The sequence below is a fragment of the Eurosta solidaginis genome, chromosome 5, assembly GCF_040869045.1.
Source record: "Eurosta solidaginis isolate ZX-2024a chromosome 5, ASM4086904v1, whole genome shotgun sequence".
In the NCBI taxonomy this organism is placed as follows: Eukaryota; Metazoa; Arthropoda; class Insecta; order Diptera; family Tephritidae; genus Eurosta; species Eurosta solidaginis.
Window position 1 is genome coordinate 240200492 of NC_090323.1, and position 21822 is coordinate 240222313.

Here is a 21822-nt window from a genome sequence, read left to right on the forward strand (position 1 = left end):
TCATGAATAGGGGAAGTCAAAATAAATATGTAAGTGAGTCAAACCTGTTGTTTCGTATTTATAATAATAACACTATGCGAAAAAATCAACTTTTTTTCTGGGTATTGGACAAAACCCACTTTTTTGTAGAAATTGAGGCTTAAGTAAATAAAGTACCATCTCCGTTTTTTGAACTAAGCCTCCAAAAAATAGATATCGGCTTACGAAATTCGAAGTTCGAAATTCTAAATTTCGAAATTTTATTTTTTTTTGTTAACGCGTCTAAGTATAACATTGATTCAGTTGCAATAAATATTGAAAGCGCTATACCTTCTTTGTTTATTATTTTAGTAATATGGTATCAAAGTAACATTTTCTTGAATTTTTAAGTACTTTCGTTTGGTAAGGAAAAATGGATACTTTAGTTAGCTGACCTAATCATGTGAAAATGACTTCATAGCTTAAAAGGACATTAAACAGAAATGTGAAGCTTCTCAAGGTCAAAATAATGACATATAAATTTTAAAAATCGGACGTCAAATAACCAAGTTAAAACGACAAAACCTTTTCGGCTGTATTGCGAAGGATCAAAAAAATAAAAAAAAAAAATTTCCGAAACCCTCTCAACATAATCTTTAAATTTAGGGGCGGACATTAGCAACTTTTTTTTTGAATGGGGACCAACGCAGTCTAATGTACATACATATATCTATACATGTAAGCATTTAAATTTCCCATTGTACATATGTACGAGGAGTGGCTCACGGCTGATGATGGTTTGGTTCGCATGTTCCACATTCTTTTTGGTGTTTTGGTCATGTTTTCGTTTTCAATTGTATACTTCATTTTCAGTTTCAATTGTATACTTCATTTTCATTTCAAGGTATACATTATTTATTTAATTTTTTTCAATTTTCAATGTAATATCAACATAAGCATGACTATTAAAAAATTAAATTTTTTTTGTTTGATTCCTCAAATTGTAATACTGCTATCAAAGAAGCTAGATATTAACATATAAATATATGACCCCGAGGACTATTAAGCCATGGAATCCTGTAAGAGTGTAAAAAACATCCATTTGATTTTTCAAGGACCACCCTAATATGTAATGCAGTACAGCTCTATGCAATAATTACGAGAAGTTTTCATTGCAATTCTTACTTGAAAAATTGCTTATTACTTAAAAAGTGCATTAGAAAAACAGAGGGAGGTTGAGGGAAAGGAATTAAAGTGGGAGTACAATAGAGAAATCAAGAAAGTGAAAGGAAAATATACGATGGAGAGACAAGGATGAAACAGAAGGAAGGAGGGACAAGAAGTTACAATATGAAGTTTCACGTTTGTAGCTCAATTTCTTCCGTTCTGTACGATTTTTCTTAATAACTTGATCCGTGCGCCACCTAGCGAAACTTTTTGAAATGCATTTTATACTGTCATCGGCCTCTGAATTAAGTTTGAAATTACAAGTCTCTAACTCATTGAAAAGTTACTTAAAAGCCGGTTTCAAATTTCCAAATTCTCATCTAATTATTTCGATCCGTGCGCCACCTATTTTTCCCCCTTTTGTTGCATTGTCTCGGTGTCTTAAACCATGTGTGCAGTTTCACGTTTGTAGCTCAATGAGAAGTCACTTAAAAATCGATTGCAATATTTGTATTGAATATGCGGACAAACATTCAACCGACTTAATATAAAGGAATTAATAAAATTCACGCGGTTTTATATTTAAAACTTTCACCTGCAGCGATTTTTTTCGATTCACCAACTGAAATCAGCTGTTCTATCAATCAATTAAAACTTTCAGTTTGCGCTGCCATCTGGCGTATGAGAGCAACTGCCGGTAATACAGTGCAAATATTCACAATAGTGCTTTAGTACAAATATCTTTGTGTGCTCACAATCGTTTATTTTTAGCAAATTATTTTAATAAAATATAGCTAAACAAAAGCATTACAACCAAAATTACCCAAAGCTCGCTAATAGCCCGAATCTCCATCTTTACAACCAAAACTATATTTATTATAGATTTGGATTCCAAATAAGAGCGAAAAAGGGACCCGTACATAAACACAACACTTAGAAATAATATTGTAACGTATTTACTGAAATTCCTCTTATTTGCAACCTTCTACTAACGTTCGAATCACTAAACTGTTGAATAAATAACGCCACTATTCAATAATGCAAAATGGCCTTTTTTAACGCACTTCACAATAACACTTATACTTCGCAACTGATAGCTTGCTTAAATCAAACTGATTGTCGTGTCTCAACTGTTGCTGCTTTTTATACTGTTTGGTTTCCTCGTTGAAATATTTTTAGGCGCTTCTATTTCTAGAATTTACTAGTTAGTTATCAGCTATACATTTCTCAGCTATAAGTACAGATGCACGATTTTATAGCTTCTCTCATAGCCCATGCGCGTGTATATGTGAGTGATTCTTGCACAAATGATTGCATACTTTTGGGAGTATCTCAGATATATGCATGTGTTTGTGCGTTACTCTCCGCTGCTCGTATGGACATATGGGTAGACATAATGATTGATTTGTTTATGTAGATACAAGTCACTGCTTGCTTTATTATTGTTGTGGCTTCATTTGCTTAGCATCAAAGTAGTGATGTGAGTATCACTTAGTATCACTAAAATTCGTCACAATATATACGAGCCGGACCCGTGCGCAGCTTGCGCAACCAATCTAAAAATCTCTTATCAAATATAAACAGAAATCCGCTGTTGTATCAATCAATTAACACTTACAGCTTGCGCTGTCATCTAGCGTGTGATAGCAACTGCCGGTAATGCAGTGCAAATATTCACAATAGTGACATAGTACAAATAGATTTCTTTGTGTGCTCACAATCGTTTATTTTTATTAACAAATTATTTTAACAAAATATAGCTAAATAAAAGCACTACGACCAAAATTCCCCAAAGTACGCTAATAGCCCGAATCTCCATCCTTACAACCAAAACTTTATTTATAGATTTGGATTCCAAATAAGAGCGAAAAAGGGGCCCGTACATAAAAATAGCAATTAGAAATAATATATATGACGATTATCCTAAACACAATTTAAATTTTTCGTATTGGTACACGTTTTATAGCAAAAGAAAAGGAAAGAAGAGAAATAAGCGGCACTTTAAGTGAAAGCTATGGACTTGACCTATCACAATCTGATATTTCATTTATTGATAAGTCACATTAGCACAATGAGATCTACGATCTCTTATAGTACAAGAGAATATGGAATAGCAAAAATACAGATAATTCTTAAGTCTTGGTTTGGTCATAACACAAGAAGAAACTTACAATTCAAAGCAATACATATACATCTTGAACAGTAAGATACAGATATAGAAAAATAAAACATCAAGTCAGTAATCAACATGAGAGTATAAATATAGGAAATAGTTTAGCGGTAGTAAGCATATCAAACTGCGTTAAAGTTGCTTTTATCAACACTACTGCGAATGGACATTGTATCGAGTTCCAAGTACGAATTGCATTGACAAAGAATATCAGCGAGGTGGCAAGGTAATTGGCACAATCAGAGCATGAGTGCGAGATGACCTGGGAAAAATTAGCTTATCATAAAGATATCTAGGTTTCTAGGCCTTCAGATAGTCAGTTATTTCACACCCTAGTAAACACGTTTGTGTTCTCCAATTGGAAATATGGTCAAACCTTTCCAACCCGAACACATAGCGCGTAACGTGGTTGAAAGCTACATCGATCTTATGAGCATAATGCGAGCTCAGCTTGCTGTATACCAGTTAGGAGTAGCATATGACCGGCAAAATTAGCTGTATTGTATTGTTTTCACCTAACATGGGGAGAGTAAACGCCGCTGAAGTTCGAATATATTGTAAATTTTGCAGACAATAGAGTTTACGTGATCTTCGCATGTTAAGCTACTGTTGATGATAAAGCCAAGATTGGTCACATTTGGCACCAATAGATAAAGGAGGAGTATTTGGGAAAGCTATTGCCTTTTTTTTAGATATGGGGCGAATGTAAGACCTATCACTATTAAGGCACAAAGGAAGCTAAGTCATTATTGAACTTTTCACAAAGATGGCTTGTATCCTCATGCCTTTCAGATAGATATAACTGAATGTCATCAGCGTAAGCTTGCATATGGGCATGCTGACATACATATAGAGAAGATATCAATTATGAAGAGACTAAACCATAAAATACCTAGAGTAGATCCCTGCGGAACACCAGTCAGCAGTGGTTTAAGCCCAGACTATTGTGAACCAATTTTGACACGTTGAGTTCTACCCCCTAAATTGCTACGCATTATAGGCCAATCTTCATAAATTTTTTTCAGTCAGTTCCATACAAAAAAGCAAGACTTCCGTCTGCATTTCAGTTTATTATAAATCAGTTTTTTATTATCTTTTCGTTAGTTGCTGCTGGGTAGATATATACACAAATATGCTATTCTATTTGCCTATTTTTCCTTCAATTTTGTTGCTGCATTTTTTTTGTTTTTTGTTTTTATTCGTTCGTTATGCTATATGTGTATTATTGCTTGATTAATTTGTGCCATGTATCTTTTTCGTTTTCATTATGTTATCTAGTTTCTGTTTACCACTTTTCATCCCTCTTCAATTCCACCAATTCGTATACTTCAACTTCTCAGGTCTGTTGTTAATACAAAGTGGTAACTTCTTGCTTTTGCCGTTATACTCACGTCAATCAGTAAAGTGAAGTTAGTCGCTGATAATTTTATGTAAAGTTTCCATATTTCTCGCTCTTCTGGTGGCACAAATTCGTAGCTGGACTATGCTTAACTGTTTTTTAGTTTTGCTATTGTTTTCAATTTAGTTTTTATTTCCTTAACCAGCAGCGAAGTAAGATTTGGTAATATATACGTACATATGTACACATTCTCTTATGAGGCAATATAAATAAATATGGCTTACGATATTGGTTATACATATATTGCGATATCTACACTTGAATTAGCCACTGAACTTGGCCAATTTATTTGTATTTGTTATTTTTAACGTATTAAACTTACCTATAATTTCTGAAGTGGGTATGTCGTTCTTTAGAATAACTATTTATTTATTTATTAATAAATATGGGACAAAACAACAACAACGTGGGACAAAAGTGCTAGTTTAATCATATTAGATTTTCCAACAATTAAGGGCCAATTGAACTTCCTTAACCCTAACGCCATAGTCGTAAGCATACCCATATCCATAACCATCTCCAATGTGATCGATTAATGGTGCCTTAACCTAAAAATCGTGAAAATTTCATGAAAATGAAGAAAACGCAAGAAATTACAAACATATACCACAAAAAATAAGTATCTTAGTCAAAACGTATCCAAATCAATAAATAAAATCAACAAAAAGTTAATAAGTTCTCCAACTCAAATATTTTTAGGTTATGGATATGGCGAAAAACGAAAAACCAATTGGTTGGCTATGGTATGGTTATGGCGGTAGCGTTAAGGTATGGCACCATTAATAGATTACATTGATTTACATAAGGTTGGTTCGATCAGCTGTTATATCTGGTTATGGATAAGTCACCATTAATTGGCCATTTAGCTATTTAATGGTTCGGGCATCTAATAGCGGGTTGAGCGCCAACGCGAAGAGGGCGGATATGGTCTTGTTTCCTAGGAGGTATAAGGAGCCGAATTGAGCGCTCGGTGAACTCCGTTATCAATATACACTATCCTACCGTTGCAGAAGAAGAAATAGACTGCCAAGGGAGACATGAGTCACCCTGGACCAACTTCGTTCTGAATACTTCTACAGATTTAACTCTTACTTGTCCAGAATCAGCCCCGACATACGTAATGTATGCACATATGTCCAACATGCAATGTGTTCCCACATGACACCAACCATCTCTTCAATTGTATTATGTAACCTACGCCTCTAACAGCAACTTCCCTATGATCCACCCCTGTTGAAACTGCTAGTTTCCTTAGCTCCGGGTAGAGGACTTTGATGACAATGGGAGAAAGCATTGTTAACACAACAAAAACATAGATGGGAAAAAGTTGGCGCAAGGTAGCTCAAAGGGCAGACGAGGCGATACACGTATGTAATAACGATGGTTCCAAAGTAAAGGAAGAAGTAGGGTTTGCGGTATACTGCGCAGATCTGGAAATCAACAAATGCTACGAGCTGCCAAATCACAGTTGCGTTTTTCCGGTGGAAGTAGTAGCTGTGACCAAAGCATTAGAAACACTGGCTGGAAATGGCTCAAACTGCAGCCACGTAAATTTGTTCATTGACAACTATGCAGCAATAAAGACACACTCTCATAGCACACCATCTTGAAGTGTGTGAGCGTGTAAGCAATCCCTGGTAAGAATCAGGATAGCGAGAAATATATTGATTTCCTGAGCATACGGGAATAGATGGAAATGAAAAAGCGGGAAAGCTAGCTAAACAAACTTAGATCATGTGTAGGTCTTACAACATTGGATTAACAAAATTGCTCCTATCATTGCGAACATTCTGACTGGACACTGCTTTCTGGCGTCACATGTTTTTAAATTAAGCTTGGTCAGTGATAATAGAAGTAGGAAGTGCGCCTGGGAGGATACCTGCTCGTGACCTGTGCTTGTCAGGCTAAGACTCCAGCTATTAGGATTGATACAGCTGTCCGAATTAGAAGCAGCGAATGGCATAGGTCGTACAAAGCTTCTAGTATTTGCCAAGAGGACGGAGTTATCTTATAACATTGGTCCTGGGTTTTGATAAGGGTTTTTAGTTTGGTAGTTAAAAAACTTCTGGTAACGCTAAGGACGCATTCAGGTTATGTGAGGTCCACACGAACCGGCCAGCTCAAACCTAACAGAACCCTTAAAAAGGGCTTAACTTTTGGATATAAAATGGTAGAAATAAAAAAGGAATCCACGAAAGAAGCTATAGGTCAGATAGTATGTACATACATATATGACACAGAACAGTGGCCCTGCCGACTGGTCATACTAGTAGTGTTCGCATTATCTAAAGATATCGAAACGATATTTGAAAATGTATTCAGAATTTCAAAAATGTATTATTTGTACTGTTTTGGTTTGGGTGCATGATGAATCCTCGCACAATTGCAGATATTTAGCTACTTATAAATTTTTATTTACTATGTTCAATGGCCAATTCCTTTTTTTATAATTACAGACTGATTTATGCGGCATTAAATGGCGTAAGTTCGTTAATGGCGAACGGGTAAATGCGTCAAGTGATCCGTTGGATGATCCAATCCTGCGCTCCTATTCACGTTGTATGCAAGCTGACATTTTATGTGTCTGGCGACGCATACAATCTACTAGGCAGGAAAATTCGGATCCAAATGCCCTCTATGAGATTAGCTCGAAAGTACATCCGCCACTTTCATTGGCCGCCGCCAAAGAGTTATGGATATTTTGGTATGGAGAAGAACCCGATCTTACCGAGTTGGTAGATGCAGAATTATTAAAAGTTGCCGGTAAGTAAATACATATTTTATGAATTACTATGATTTAAAAACAGAATTTAAATTCTGTTTTTTTTACATTAAATATATCTATCCGGAAAAATAACGGCATCAAATTGTCGTGTACGAATGGCAAAATACTCGATATGATTATCAGCCATACCACAGCATACTCAAGTCATTTCACACAGCCGTAAAATTTTTTAGGAATATCCAAATTAAGGCTGCTGCTGAGTGGAATATCACCCTATCTCGGCTGTAGGCTTAAAACACCCTATTTCAGGAAACCTTCAAAAATGGCCCTATTCCAGAAATTGTTTCAAAAACTCACTATATGGATATAAATTCAGTAGATTTTGACGTTACATAGAGAGTTTTTGGAAACTGTCTATATTTTAAAATAGGCATTTTCGAACTGGCAACCGAGATAGGGTGACATTCCACTTAGCAGTTGATGTGTCAGAAATGAAATACCGTAGCATACCCGTTGTTTTTTGAAAGTATTTCTAGTACTAAGATCATTTAGCCAATTTTATTTTTTCCCAAACCAAAATATGCTAAAAGAAATATGTGGGTAATAAGCAACTTTAAATCAAAAAAAAAAAAAAATTACAACAAAACATAACAACATAATTTCTGTTGGTGCAGCGACGTTATCTATGTATATATGATGTAAACAAGACAAAACAACAATGCCTCTAAACACTTACTGTTTGCAAAAATATGAAGAAAAGATCAAAAATAAAATTTGAATAACTTAATAAATTTGTTGGTGAGAAAAATTAAAAAAGTTATATGGCCGAGATCTGCAATGAGTGTATGCAAGAGCTGCTCATAGAAAGAAAGTCAGTATGGGGCGGAGATTAAACTTAAGAGCAGGCCTGCATTCAAACATATGTATATCTGAGGGTACCAACAAAAGTTAACTTATTTGCTCAGAAAAACATTTTTAATTTTCCTTTTTCGCCAACGCCTTCATTATCTTGTAACTTGCATAACCGGCACTTCTGAAAACGCTCTTTAAGATATTACAATGACTGCATTAAACACATAGTATCTCCGCCTAGTTTATAAAAACTTTTCCCTCCAATATATTTAAGATTTTGTAATAACAAAGTGATAGGGCATGTGTTCTGATACCGTTATAACTGCAATTCCAACCAGTAGGATCCGAAATCTGAAGCAGAAAGCTAAATCATTCAAATCTAAATATGTAAAAAGGCATGTACGGCGTTAGATTTTGTTAATTTCAAAGAGCAATGATAAGTGTCATTATTTTTCGGACCACTCTAATGTACGTACATACAGTCAGTGCCAAAAGAAAGTTTACACACGTCGAAAATAATAATATTACCTCTAGTTTAGGCCTTTCTAGGTTACACAATGGAAATTTTTTTTGTAAATGATGTGTAACTGTCCAATTTAATATAAAAACAGGGACGCGACTGTCTTCGGCTGTGCCGAAGACTTCATACCTTTCATGAATGGAGCTGAACAATAATCTTATCCCACTCGTAATCTCCAAATAATCGGCTGTATAAGCGAAGAGATATATAGTGAAGATAAATAAAAAATAAAAAGTAGGTAGGTATTTTGTGTCGGTATGCAAAGTTTGATGTTTTTTGTGGTCTGTATGAAATAACTATGACCATGAATTACTTATCTCAACAATATATGACGTAAACGAAAGTATTTGATGAAATTTGAAACTTTTAGCCGTAAAAAAGGGGCAAAAATGACAGTTTGTATATGCCCCATACTAGAAGACCCGGCAGACGTTGTCCTGCCCTAAATGTGGCATATCTGCATACATTTTAATAAGCTTTTTCCGTTTGACAAATCGCGGGCCCCGTCAGAAACCCAGGGCCCCCTCTCGCTGGCCCTGGTGATGTGCTATATATATATTTGTATATATATATATATTATATGTATGTAAAGTTAAATAAGCACGTGCACAAACATATCCATACCAACTGAAAAGAGGTGCACCACTGCGTATACGTAATATTTTATTATTACGTATAAACAAATACAAAAAATTGCAATAAAATAATATTGCGACTATAAACTGAGATATAACCTATCCTATGTCTCAAGTTAGATCAAACTACACACGGGGTGAAAAACAAATTTAAAATCGGTTCAGTAGTTTAGGAGTCCATCACGGCCGAAAATGTTGTGACACGTGTTTTTTATATATTAAGATAATATATATACTACCGATCTCTATGATTTTTTCAGACAACAATATATGCTATATACGTAAGCATTTAGTGAAATTTGAACCATCTAGCTCTTAAAAAACATTGCATTTGAGCAAGTGCCCTATTTATTGTTCTCCATGTTTTTGCTGTTTTAATTTGCTTTCGTTGCTAAAAGTACTTTCCAAAAAAATATGTGTTACATGGTTTTTGTTTTAGCAATGTTAGGGTGAACTGGCCGGTCTATAAAGACCTTACATAGACTGAATGTGTCCATAGAGCTACCAGAAATTCTTTGACGACCAAACGGAAGAACTTCAGTTAGGTGTCAAGCGTTATGTTATAGAATAACTCCGTCGTCTTGGCAAATACTACAAGTTTTCTAGGACCAAGCATAGTTGCTTCCTTGAGATGTGGCAGCTCTGCCGCCCCTAATAGCTGATGCCTTGACCTGACGAGCGCAGGACGCGAACAAAGAACGTGCTCAACCGGTTCTTCCTGCAGCTGGCACTTCCTGCATGTGCTGTTACTTACGACGCCTAACTTATGCGATTCAATGTGTTGATAAGCGCAATGATAGCTTCCACAACTCCCCGTTGTCAACCACACCTACGCGAGGCCAATCCTGTTGAAAATATGTATGTATCATACACGTACACATTTTGCAGGGGAGGCTCTGGTGACCCAAAGTTCCTCATGTAGCTAGGGGGTTAGGGTGCTGTCCACGGCTTTCTTGTTTGATGGATCATATGCAACTCCTGTCTAATTTTGATTTTTCCCAAACTGGGATTAGCAATATTTAAGCGTTTTATTTTGTTTGGCTTGGATATCAGGACTCTTCGGTGGAATTGACCCATGTAGACCGTTTGCATATTATGCCAGACGAGTTTTCTGGCACTAACCGCATCCCTGATGGTTATATTATAGCACTTTTAAAGTATTCATTTATAAAAATTACTAACCCGGTTTTGAAGACGGCAAATTAATGTAATAATTAAAATACAACTTCGACAATTTTATAGCACTTCCCGAAAGATTTTTCATAACACTCCACATAACCGACCTTATTTCAGCACCACTTATTTTAAAATTTTCTTTACTGTTTTTATTTGTCAATAATTTTTTCGCAGTGCTGTGACTTCTATAATTTTAATATCTCCAATTTGGTGCAAGGTTTTCCCTACCTTATATTGCAAATATCTATAGATTTTTTTTTTCATTCCTCTATCAATATAACTAAAGACCGCAACTATCAAAATACCTTAAATACTTAAATCGCCTCCCATCCTTAGCCGGCGCCTGTATTAGGTATGTAACGGCTTATTTTCTTGCCAACTCATGGACGTATTTGTACACTTTCTTTAACACTAAACATATGAAGTATATCCGATTTTCATCTATAGCCTTTTTTTTTTAATCTGAAACAATTACATAGGTATCATTTTCAAAAAATATAAAATGTCCCATTGTGTCACCCGGAAAACCCTTAAGTAGAGCTAATATTAGACGTGCGTACATTTCCTTTTGACACTGACTGTATGTAAATATGTATTTCGAAACGCTTTGTTGTTTTCCAATTCTTGTGGACATTTTTTATACTCGGCTGTACTTGTACAGAGGGTATTATAACTTTGATTGGATAACGGTTGGTTGTACAGGTATAAAGGAATCGAGATAGATATAGAGCCTCCTGCGATTTACAACCAGATTGACTGAATTTTGTGCGTGTTAGTGCAGTTGGGTGGCTTCGTGTCACACGTATTTGTTGTCGGCTACACGTTGAAGAAAATCAAAAATTTTTGATTTTTTCATTTGACGCTTGCTTATTTGATAGTCGCGGGGTGTGATTGACAAAACAGCAGTGTTGTATTTAGTTTGTGTCGACATTCAAAATGAACAAGTGCGCGGAGGAACAGCAATTCATGTTAAAATTTATTGAAAATTATCAATGTTTACCAGCAAGTAAAAAAAAGTTATCATCCGATGACATATTCACGCCCGAACGCTACGGTTTCTCAATGCAAATTTTGATTGATGGCTTTTTATTTGATAGTCGCGGGGCAGGCGTCAAATACCCGACACGCACACATACAAAAATTCAGTCATTCTGGTTGTAAATCGCAGGAGGCTCATAGACTCCCTATATATCAAAATCATCAGTATCGAAAAAAAATTGAATTTAGCTATGTCCGTCCGTCCGTCTGTCCGTTAAAACAATATCTTGAGTAAATATTGAGATATCTTCGTCAAATTTGGTACACGAGCTTATCTGGACCCAGAATAGATTGGTATTGAAAATGAGCGAAATCGGATGATAACCACGTCCACTTTTTATATATATAACATTTTGGAAAACGCAAAAAACCTGATTACTTAGTAAATAATACACCTAGAATGTTGAAATTTGACGTGTGGACTGATATTGAGACTCTTGATAAAAATTTGAAAAATCTTTTTTAAATGAGCGTGGCACCGCCCACTTGTGATAAAATCAATTTTACAAATATTATTAATCATAAATCAAAAATCGTTAAACCTATCGTAACAAAATTCGGCAGAGAGGTTACCTTTACAATAAGGAATGCTTTGAAGAAAAATTAACGAAATCGGTTAAGGACCACGCCCACTTTTATATAAAAGATTTTTAAAAGAGTATTGAACGAATAAAATAAGCTATATCTTTGCAAAAAAGAGCTTTATATCAATGGTATTTCATTTCCTAAGTGGATTTATAACAATAGGAAAAACTTGAAATTAAAAAAATGGGCGTGGCACCGCCCCTTTTATGACTAAGCAATTTTCTATGTTTCGGGAGCCATAACTCGAAGAAAAATTAGCGGATCGTAATAAAATTGGGTACACAAATTTTGCCTATAGTAGGAAATATTTCCAGAAAAAATGGACGAGATCGGTTAAAGACCACGCCCACTTTTATATAAAAGATTCTTAAAAGGGTCGTAGACGAAAATAATAAGCTATATCTTAGCGAAAAAGAGCTTTGTTTCAATAGAATTTTACGTTTTAAATTGAATGTGTGGCACCGCCCCTTTTATGATTGAGCAATTTTCTATGTTTCGGGAGCGATAACTCGAAGAAAAATTAACATATCTTAATGAAATTGTGTACACATATTTTCCATATAGTAGAAAATATTTCTAAAAAAAATGGGCGAAGTCGGTTAAAAAACACGCCCACTTTTATATGAAAGGTGTTTAAAAGGGTTGTAGACTAGAATAATAAGCTATAACTTAGCAAAAAATAGTTTTGAATTAATGATATTTCACTTATCAAGTTTTATTGTAAGAGGAAATGGGGAGACATTTTTTTAAACGGACGGTGCCATGTGTTATCCAGAAAAGTAATTTATCTGAAATGAAATGTAAAATTAAATTTCACGCTAGTATATAATGTTCGGTTACATCCGAACTTAGACACCTTTACTTGTTTTTCCATTAAATCAGAAACAATTACCTACATACCATTTTAAAAAAATATAAAATGTTCCATTGTGTCACCCGGAAAACCCTTAAGTAGAGCTAATATTACACGTGCTTACATTTTCTTTTGACACTGACTATATGTAATAGGGCGGGTCGATTTGTGGGAGGCAAAAAAATCGCCCATTGCTCTGTGAAAATCATGTTCATACAAACATTTATGGTGAACCCCCAGGGGGGTTCCAGGGGGTGTGCCACTGGCATCGGTGGGTCGGGCCTCCAAAGTTAGTGGGGGTCGGTCATACATTTGGACTCGGTTGGAGCACTCTAAATGGGTCAAGGTGGGATTTTTCAAAATTTGCCCCTACCCAAAGGTTTGACCCAAATTGGGGGGTACATCAGAATTCGTTTTAGAGGTATGGTTCCTTCGGCAAAGTTTCTTATTTTGATCACTAGAATACGATTTTCATAGAGCAATGAGCGATTTTTAAATCGACCCGCCCTAATATGTAAATATGTATTGTATTTCGAAACGCTTTGTTGTTTTCCAATTCTTGTAAACATTTTTTGCATTATCAATTCCTCTGTTCCGTTAAACTTTTCCAACAAATACATTTGTTTTTCGCTGAATAGTTGACTATCGCTTTTCAAAATTTTGTGAAGTTGTTTGTTATTTGGAAAAATACAGTTATACAGTATTCTCAGTCAAATGCTGAACAAACGGCCTTGCGATTGATTTCACTAAACGTTAAGCCGCCAGCAATTCTTCGTCTCATCCAGCAAAGCACAAAGCAAACCCAACACAGCCGGTTATTTTGGAGAGGCAGCGGTATATCGATTCATTCATCCGCCCGCTCATTTCTCCAAATGAAAAGTGGCAACGGAGCAGCAAGTGCGTTTTTATACCAGTTGTTTGTATGAAAGACGTCACAATCTGATTTTTATACTAGCATAGGTATCAATATTGTTGGCGCAAAACAGCTGTACTATAAATGTTAATGTAGTGGTTATTGACTCGCTCGCTGCACATACTAACGTTAGCTACGTACATATGTTCCTAAAATAATATGTATGTATGTCAACAATTTTTATAATTTTTAGATTTTCTCATCATCGCACAATAATATATTACCCATGTACATTTGTGTGTATTGTTTACGTTAGCCTCGGGTGCTATTGTTGTTTCTTTGTGTCTCTTCGTCGTTAAGTGTTGAGTCAATATTTTTTTACAACGTACTCTACCTAAACTAATTTTTGCTCAATCGAAATGTACGCACCAGTGCTGCCGTGTTATCCAGTTAATGACTGAATGCTTGCCACCAGATTGCATTTTCCCACTAGACAATATTTAGGCCAACTCCTCTAAAGAATTTCAAGGTGCGCAGATCAATCATTTTGGGCTGACGAATTCTAATCATGATTCAATAACAAGAGGTTTTGGATGTAGCTTTTTTTAAATGTGACAGTCCACACTTATAGTTGTTTTTGGAAGGAGAAAAAAAAAACGGGGAAGATATTAATCCCGCTATTCAAAAAGGCACTAAAATTGCATAGCAGATAATATTTTATTTTAGAACCCTTTCTGTGAGATCATATCCATCCTGAGGCAGCAAGGTTCATAAATCGTAGACAAGTAGCAAGGGGAAATCAGTTTAGTGGTGCCTTGACAATTAAAAGGCAGAAAAGTTGATAGCGTAATAGGTATATCAAAATATACTATTCTTAGACATAAAAGAAGTTTCCGACAATAGATTAGACAATAGTGCTGCTCGATCGGCTGATCAAAGTTCAGCGTGAGCCGGCGGCTTTGTGATCATTGCAAGAGGAAACTACGAGGATACACTGTGTGATGCCATCCAAAGAACATTACAATTATCTAATGAATTGTTTCAAGGGGTTGATAAGCGCAATACAAAGCTTAATAGCTTCAGATCTTCCGCAACCGCATTGTCAACCTCACCTAGGCGAAGGGAATCCTGTTACAAATATGAATGTATCATACATATATTTGGAAGGCGACGCTCTGGTGACCCCAAGTTATGCCTATAGGCGGGATGGCCTAGATGGTTTAATGTGGTCATACTAACCGTTCCCGAGATGGTCGGGCTAGTACCTTAATTGTGCCTGTTACAGAACATACGGGATCTATAACCGGCAAAGGACCATCAACATCGATAACACTCCCCAAAACCTACGGGGACTGTCTTTATATTTAATACAAGTAAGGAAGGCTAAGTTCGGGTGTAACCGAACATTACATACTCAGCTGAGAGCTATGGAGACAAAATAAGGGAAAACCACCATGTAGGAAAATGAACCTAGGGTAACCCTGGAATGTGTTTGTATGACATGTGTATCAAATGGAAGGTATTAAATAGTATTTTAAGACGGAGTGGGCCATAGTTCTATAGGTGGACGCCATTTAGGGATATCGCCATAAAGGTGGACCAGGGCTGACTCTAGAATTTGCTTGTACGATATGGGTATCAAATGAAAGGTGTTAACGAGTATTTTAAAATGGAGTGGGCCTTAGTTTTATAGGTGGACGCCTTTTCGAGATATCGCCATAAAGATGGACCAGGGGTGTTTCTAGAATTTGTTTGTACAATATTGGTATCAAACGAAAGGTGTTAATGAGTGATTTAAAAGGGAGTGTTCCTTAGTTCTATGGGTGAACGCCTTTCGAGATATCGCCATAAAGGTGGACCAGGGGTGACTCTAGAATTTGTACGATATGGGTATCAAATGAAAGGAGTTAATGAGTATGTTAAAAGGGAGTGGACCTTAGTTCTATAGGTGGACGCCTTTTCGCGATATCGTTATAAAGGTGGACCAGGGTTGACTCTAGAATGCGTTTGTACAATATGGGTATCAAACGAAAGGTGATAATGAGTATTTTAAAAGGGAGTGGGCCTTAGTTCTATAGGTGGACGCCTTTTCCAGATATCGCCATAAAGGTGGACCAGGGGGTGACTCTAGAATTTGTTTGTACGATATGGGTATCAAATGAAAGGTGTTAATGAGTATTTTAAAAGGGAGTGGGCCTTAGTTCTATAGGGGACGCCTTTTGGCGATATCGTTAAAATAGGTGGACCAGGGTTGACTCTAGAATGCGTTTGTACAATATGGGTATCAAACGAAATGTGATAATGAGTTTTTTAAAAGGAAGTGGGCCTTAGTTCTATAGGTGGACGCCTTTTCCAGATATCGCCATAAAGGTGCACCAAGGGTGACTATAATGTGTTTGTACGATATGGGTATCAAATTAAAGGTATTAATGAGGGTTTTAAAAGGGAGTGGTGGTAGTTGTATATGTGAAGGCGTTTTCGAGATATGGGTGGACCAGGGTGACCCAGAACATCATCGTTAATTTATTTATATATGTAATACCACGAACAGTATTCCTGCCATGATTCCAAGGGCTTTTGATTTCGCCCTGCAGAACTTTTTCATTTTCTTCTACTTAATATGGTAGGCGTCACACCCATTTTACAAAGTTTTATTCTAAAGTTATATTTTGCATCAATAAACCAATCCAATTACCATGTTTCATCCCTTTTTTCGTATTTGGTATAGAATTATGGCATTTTTTTTAATTCTATAGTAATTTTCGAAATCGAAAAAGTGGGCGTGGTCATAGACGGATTTCGGCCATTTTTTACACCTACATATACAAAGTGAGTTCAGATAAGTACGTGAACTGAGTTTAGTGAAGATGTATCGATTTTTGCTCAAGTTATCGTGTTAACGGCCGAGCGGAAGGACAGACGGTCGACTGTGTATAAAAACTGGGCGTGGCTTCAACCGATTCCGCTCTTTTTCACAGTTATCGTCCTAGAATCTAAGCCCCTACCAAATTTCACAAGGATTGGTAAATTTTTGTTCGACTTATGGTATTAAAAGGATTCTAGACAAATTAAATGAAAAAGGGCGGAGCCACGCCCATTTTGAAGTTTTCTTTTATTTTTGTATTTTGTTGCACCATATCATTACTGGAGTTGAATGTTGACATAATTTACTTATATACTGTAAAGATTTTAAATTTTTTGTTAAAATTTGACTTTAAAAAAATTTTTTTTAAAGTGGGCGTGGTCGTTCTCCGATTTTACTAATTTTTATTAAGCATACATATAGTAATAGGAGTAACGTTCCTGCCAAATTTCATCATGATATCTTCAACGACTGCCAAATTATAGCTTGCAAAACTTTTAAATTACCTTCTTTTAAAAGTGGGCGGTGCCACGCCCATTGTCCAAAATTTTACTAATTTTCTATTTTGCGTCATAAGTTCAGCTCACCTACCAAGCTTCGTCGCTTTATCCGTTTTTGGTAATGAATTATCGCACTTTTTGTGTTTTTCGAAATTTTCGATATCGAAAAAGTGGGCGCGGTTATAGTCCGATTTCGTTCGTTTTAAATAGCGATCTGAGATGAGTGCCCAGGAACCTACATACCAAGTTTCATCAAGATACCTCAAAATTTACAAAAGTTATCGTGTTAACGGACGGACGGACGGGCGGACATGGCTCAATCAAATTTTTTTTCGATACTGATGATTTTGACATATGGAAGTCTATATCTATCTCGATTCCTTTATACCTGTACAACCAACCGTTATCCAATCAAAGTTATTATACTCTGTGAGCTCTGCTCAACTGAGTATATTAACTTTGATTTGATAACGGTTGGTTGTACAGATATAAAGGAATCGAGATAGATATAGACTCCCTATATATCAAAATCATCAGTATCGAAAAAAAAAAAATTTGATTGAGCCATGTCCGTCCGTCCGTCCGCCCGTCTGTATGTCCGTTAACACGATAACTTGAGTAAATATTGAGATATCTTCACCAAATTTGGTACACGAGCTTATCTGGACCCAGAATAGATTGGTATTGAAAATGAGCGAAATCGGATGATAACCACGCCCACTTTTGGAAAACAAAAAAATTGATTATTTAGTAAATAATACACCTAGAATGTTGAAATTTGACGTGTGGACTGATATTGAGACTCCTGAAAAAAATTTAAAAAAATGTTTAAAATGGGCATGGCACCACCCACTTGTAATAAAATCGTACCAAAATTCAGCAGAGAGGTTGCCTTTACTATACGGAATGGTTTGAAGAAAAATTAACGAAACCAGTTAAGGACCACGCCCACTTTTATATAAAACAAGTTTAAAAGGGTCGTAGACTAGAATAATAAGCTATAATTTACCAAAAAGTAGTTTTGAATCATTGATATTTCACTTATCAAGTTTTATTGTAAGAGGAAATGGGAAGACATTTTTTTTAAACGGGCGGTGCCACGTGTTATTCAGAAACGTAATTTATCTGAAATGAAATCTACAACTGAAGCTCATGCTGAGTATATAATGTTCGGTTACACCTGAACTTAGACACCTTTACTTGTTTTTTTCTTTATTTTTTTGTCGTCTTCCCTCCTAGTACGGTTTCAGTACTGGTGCAAGTGTGTAAATTATATTACAGTGCGAATTCAGTACCAGCTGTTGTAATCTTGATAATTTTCCGTACAAAACCCTTGTACAACAATAAGTCAGTTAATCGAAATCTATGAAAATTTTTCTTTTGACTTGACGGCTTCTTCACGGCGTATTGGTTGAATTCGTTTTGCCACCACCTGGTATAGATTCGTCTTGCGATATTCCAAAAAACTAACGAAAAACAAACGAGCAAGTTTGTATTTCGTTAGGGTTTTTCTTGACATTCGGATGTGGTTTCTTAATGTTTTTTCAGGCAAATAAAAATTCTGTTTTTAATTTGAAAATTTTGTTATTTGCATTGTTTTTATTGAAACTGCTAGTTTCCTTGGATTTCCGTTAGAGGACTGTGATGTCCATTGAATGGGGCGAAGCATTGTTAACACAACAACAGGAGCCACTTGGGTATCACAGTGCTACATTGGCAACCTTTAATTAAACCCATGATTAGAATTAAGAACTAAAACTTTCTTACATCTTGAATGTGAAATTCTTTCAGTTCGCTCAAACATGTCACAAACTCTTTTATAAACGTCTTCAGATATTCAAGGTCACGGGAATACCCGTTTCGCGAGACAGCCGTAAAATTATTAAGAAATTGTGTTAATAATCTTATATTTATTTTGGTTAATTCTAGAAACAATTTAAATTTATTCCACCAACCCAAATTAATCAATCCCATCCGAAAAACGTTTTCTAAAAATTTTGGAAACTCGAGAGGTGTTCAAAAATCTACTTAAATTTTTTTTTAATAATTTATTTATAATTTTCAAAATTGTATTGGTTTTGTCAGTAAATTTTAGTCTGACAATACGTCACTTACTTGGCGCACTTACTTGCTTATCTTAATGGTAAATGGCAGATAAAAGCAACGTATCAGTCGTCGCATCTGTCACACTTAGCCAATTCGAAAATAGTAAATGGAGCTTAATTTATTAAAATTGTGTACATTAAAACGTGCATTTAGAAGGGAATAAGTCAAGAATAATTTGCTTTAAAGCCGATAACACATATTTTTTTTTTATAAAATATATTTATGCTGGGGGCGGTATGTAAATGCCATTGATCTGAATTTGAAACATTTTTAGTAGCAATAATTAAAATTTTAAATATGGAACGAATTTTGGCCATTTTTAAATTAGAATCTGGCCACTATCATCACATTTCTAGCGGCAACAGTGGAAATCTTCGATATTCTCTCTTCGGTATGCGCAAAACAAGAAAATATGCGGTGTTTATTGTGGAAACAGAACCTGTTTTGGTAGTGAGTAGAGAATGTGTACGTCATGGGAAAGCCTCTATATGCACTCGAAACTTAATTAATACATACATACATACATACATATACAAACATATTGCAGTAGATTGCCGTACGAAAGATGGATTCATTTTTATTCTTCATTTACAATACCTACATATAAATAATTTTGGGTAGATAGTTTCGAATATGGAATTCCTGAAATTCTCCTCCGAGTGTTGAAATTAAAGAAATGTGAAAATGTCTGGTCATACAGGTGTTCTCGAAATATAGAGAGCCAACTATTTTTTGTGTATTAAATAGATTCGCTAATTTAAATTATTTTAGAACACACACATACATACATACGTGTATGAACTTTGTACATCTGAGGTCACCAGAAAGATGTCACGAAATATACATATACATATACACCTACTATGAGATTTTTATATATGTATGTACATATGAGCCCATTATTATGAAAGTGGTCGTCATTTCATGTCGTTTCAGTTCAGTGGCAATTTGTTTATCTCCTCTCCTCCTGTTTGTTGTTGTTTTAGCGATAAGGTTACTCCCTGAAGGCTTTGGGGAGTGTTATCGATGTGATGGTCCTTTGCCGGATACAGATCCGCTACGCTCCGCTAACAGCACCATTACGTACTAGCCCGACCATCTCGGGAACGATTTGTATGGCCACATTAAACCTTCAGGCCATCTCTCCCTCCCCACCCCCAAGTTCCATGAGGAGCTTGGGGTCGCCAGAGCCTCGGCTGTTAATGAAACAGGATTCGCCACGGATAGGTGAGGTTGACAATTGGGTTTGGAGAAGCTATATATTGCGCTGGCAACCTGAGAAGGTTGCGCTACACAAAATCTGAATCTGGTATTTTAGTCGCCTCTTACGACAGGCAAACCTACCGCGAGTATATTCTAACCCCTTTAACCAGTTTGTTAGAGTCCATTATTCAAAAGTTGCCATTCTTATTATTAGTTTAAAATTTTACCTCTTTCATAATAATGGGCACATACATACATATATACAAGAGCTTACGATTTCTCGAACATGTTCGAGAAGCGATTTCTCGCGAGTCTCGTCTTCTCGCGAGATTCTCGACTCTCGAACTACTCGTAAGGCTCGCGAGCTTCTCGACATTCAACTTAAGCGATTCATTGGCTGTTTTATATAGAGCTTACGATTTCTTCTGGAGCACAAGCCAAAATGTCCACAAAACCACAAGTAAAAAACCCGGAAATGTATAGAATATTGCCAATGCAGCGACTGAATCGAAAGTCGAGAAGATCGCGAGTACTTCGAGACACGATAATCTCGCGAGAAGTCGAGTTCTCGATTTTTGGGACTCGAAAATCTTGCTTGTGTTCGAGAAGAAACCGTAAGCTCTAATATATACACTTGCTATAAGCCCCGAGTAAAGTAACATCAAAAATTTAGAAACAAGTTTTTTCAATTATGTATGTATGTATTTTTTTTTTTTATGAGATTTATCACTTAATCTGTTAAACCGTTTATTAGTTCTCCTCCTGATGGTTCCAACGGAGTTGGTGCCGCCCTGTTCCTCTGCTTCTATAGACGGGTTTCGATAAAAATACAATCTTGACAGGAGCATCATGTTTCGCTCTTCTTCAATACTCGCCGTCGCCAACGCGTAGAGGTCCGTAAATCTTTCCAAGACCCTTTTTTCTAACACTCCCAGATCCGCCTCATCTGATGTTGTCATTTTCGTTTGACGAGAGAGGACTTTACTTTTCAATTGCCTACCTGGTCTAAAGTAGCATTTATTGGCAAGCTTGATTCTTCGCTGGATTTCAAATCTGTTATGCTCCGTGATCGAAACTCATTTTTTAATTTACAATAGCTTTGAAACGGTGGATCGGATTAATGGCGTATGCGAACTAGCGACAAATAGTACTCGTTAGATCCATAAATTATTATAATTTTTAGAAATAGTTTGACAGTTGCATAGTTATCGCTTGACTG

At 36.0% G+C, this 21822-nt stretch overlaps 1 protein-coding gene across 20 annotated transcripts in view; it reads left to right on the forward strand.

Annotated features, from left to right (window-relative positions):
• The window catches only part of skd (mediator complex subunit skuld), a 122397-nt gene that overhangs the window by 20856 nt on the left and 79719 nt on the right, over positions 1 to 21822 (forward strand). For all 20 annotated transcript variants that reach the window (XM_067789079.1, XM_067789086.1, XM_067789087.1 and 17 more), the window contains one exon: positions 7151 to 7457. In XM_067789079.1, the coding sequence (XP_067645180.1) occupies positions 7151 to 7457 (307 nt within the window). The remainder of the gene's footprint in view (positions 1 to 7150; positions 7458 to 21822) is intronic.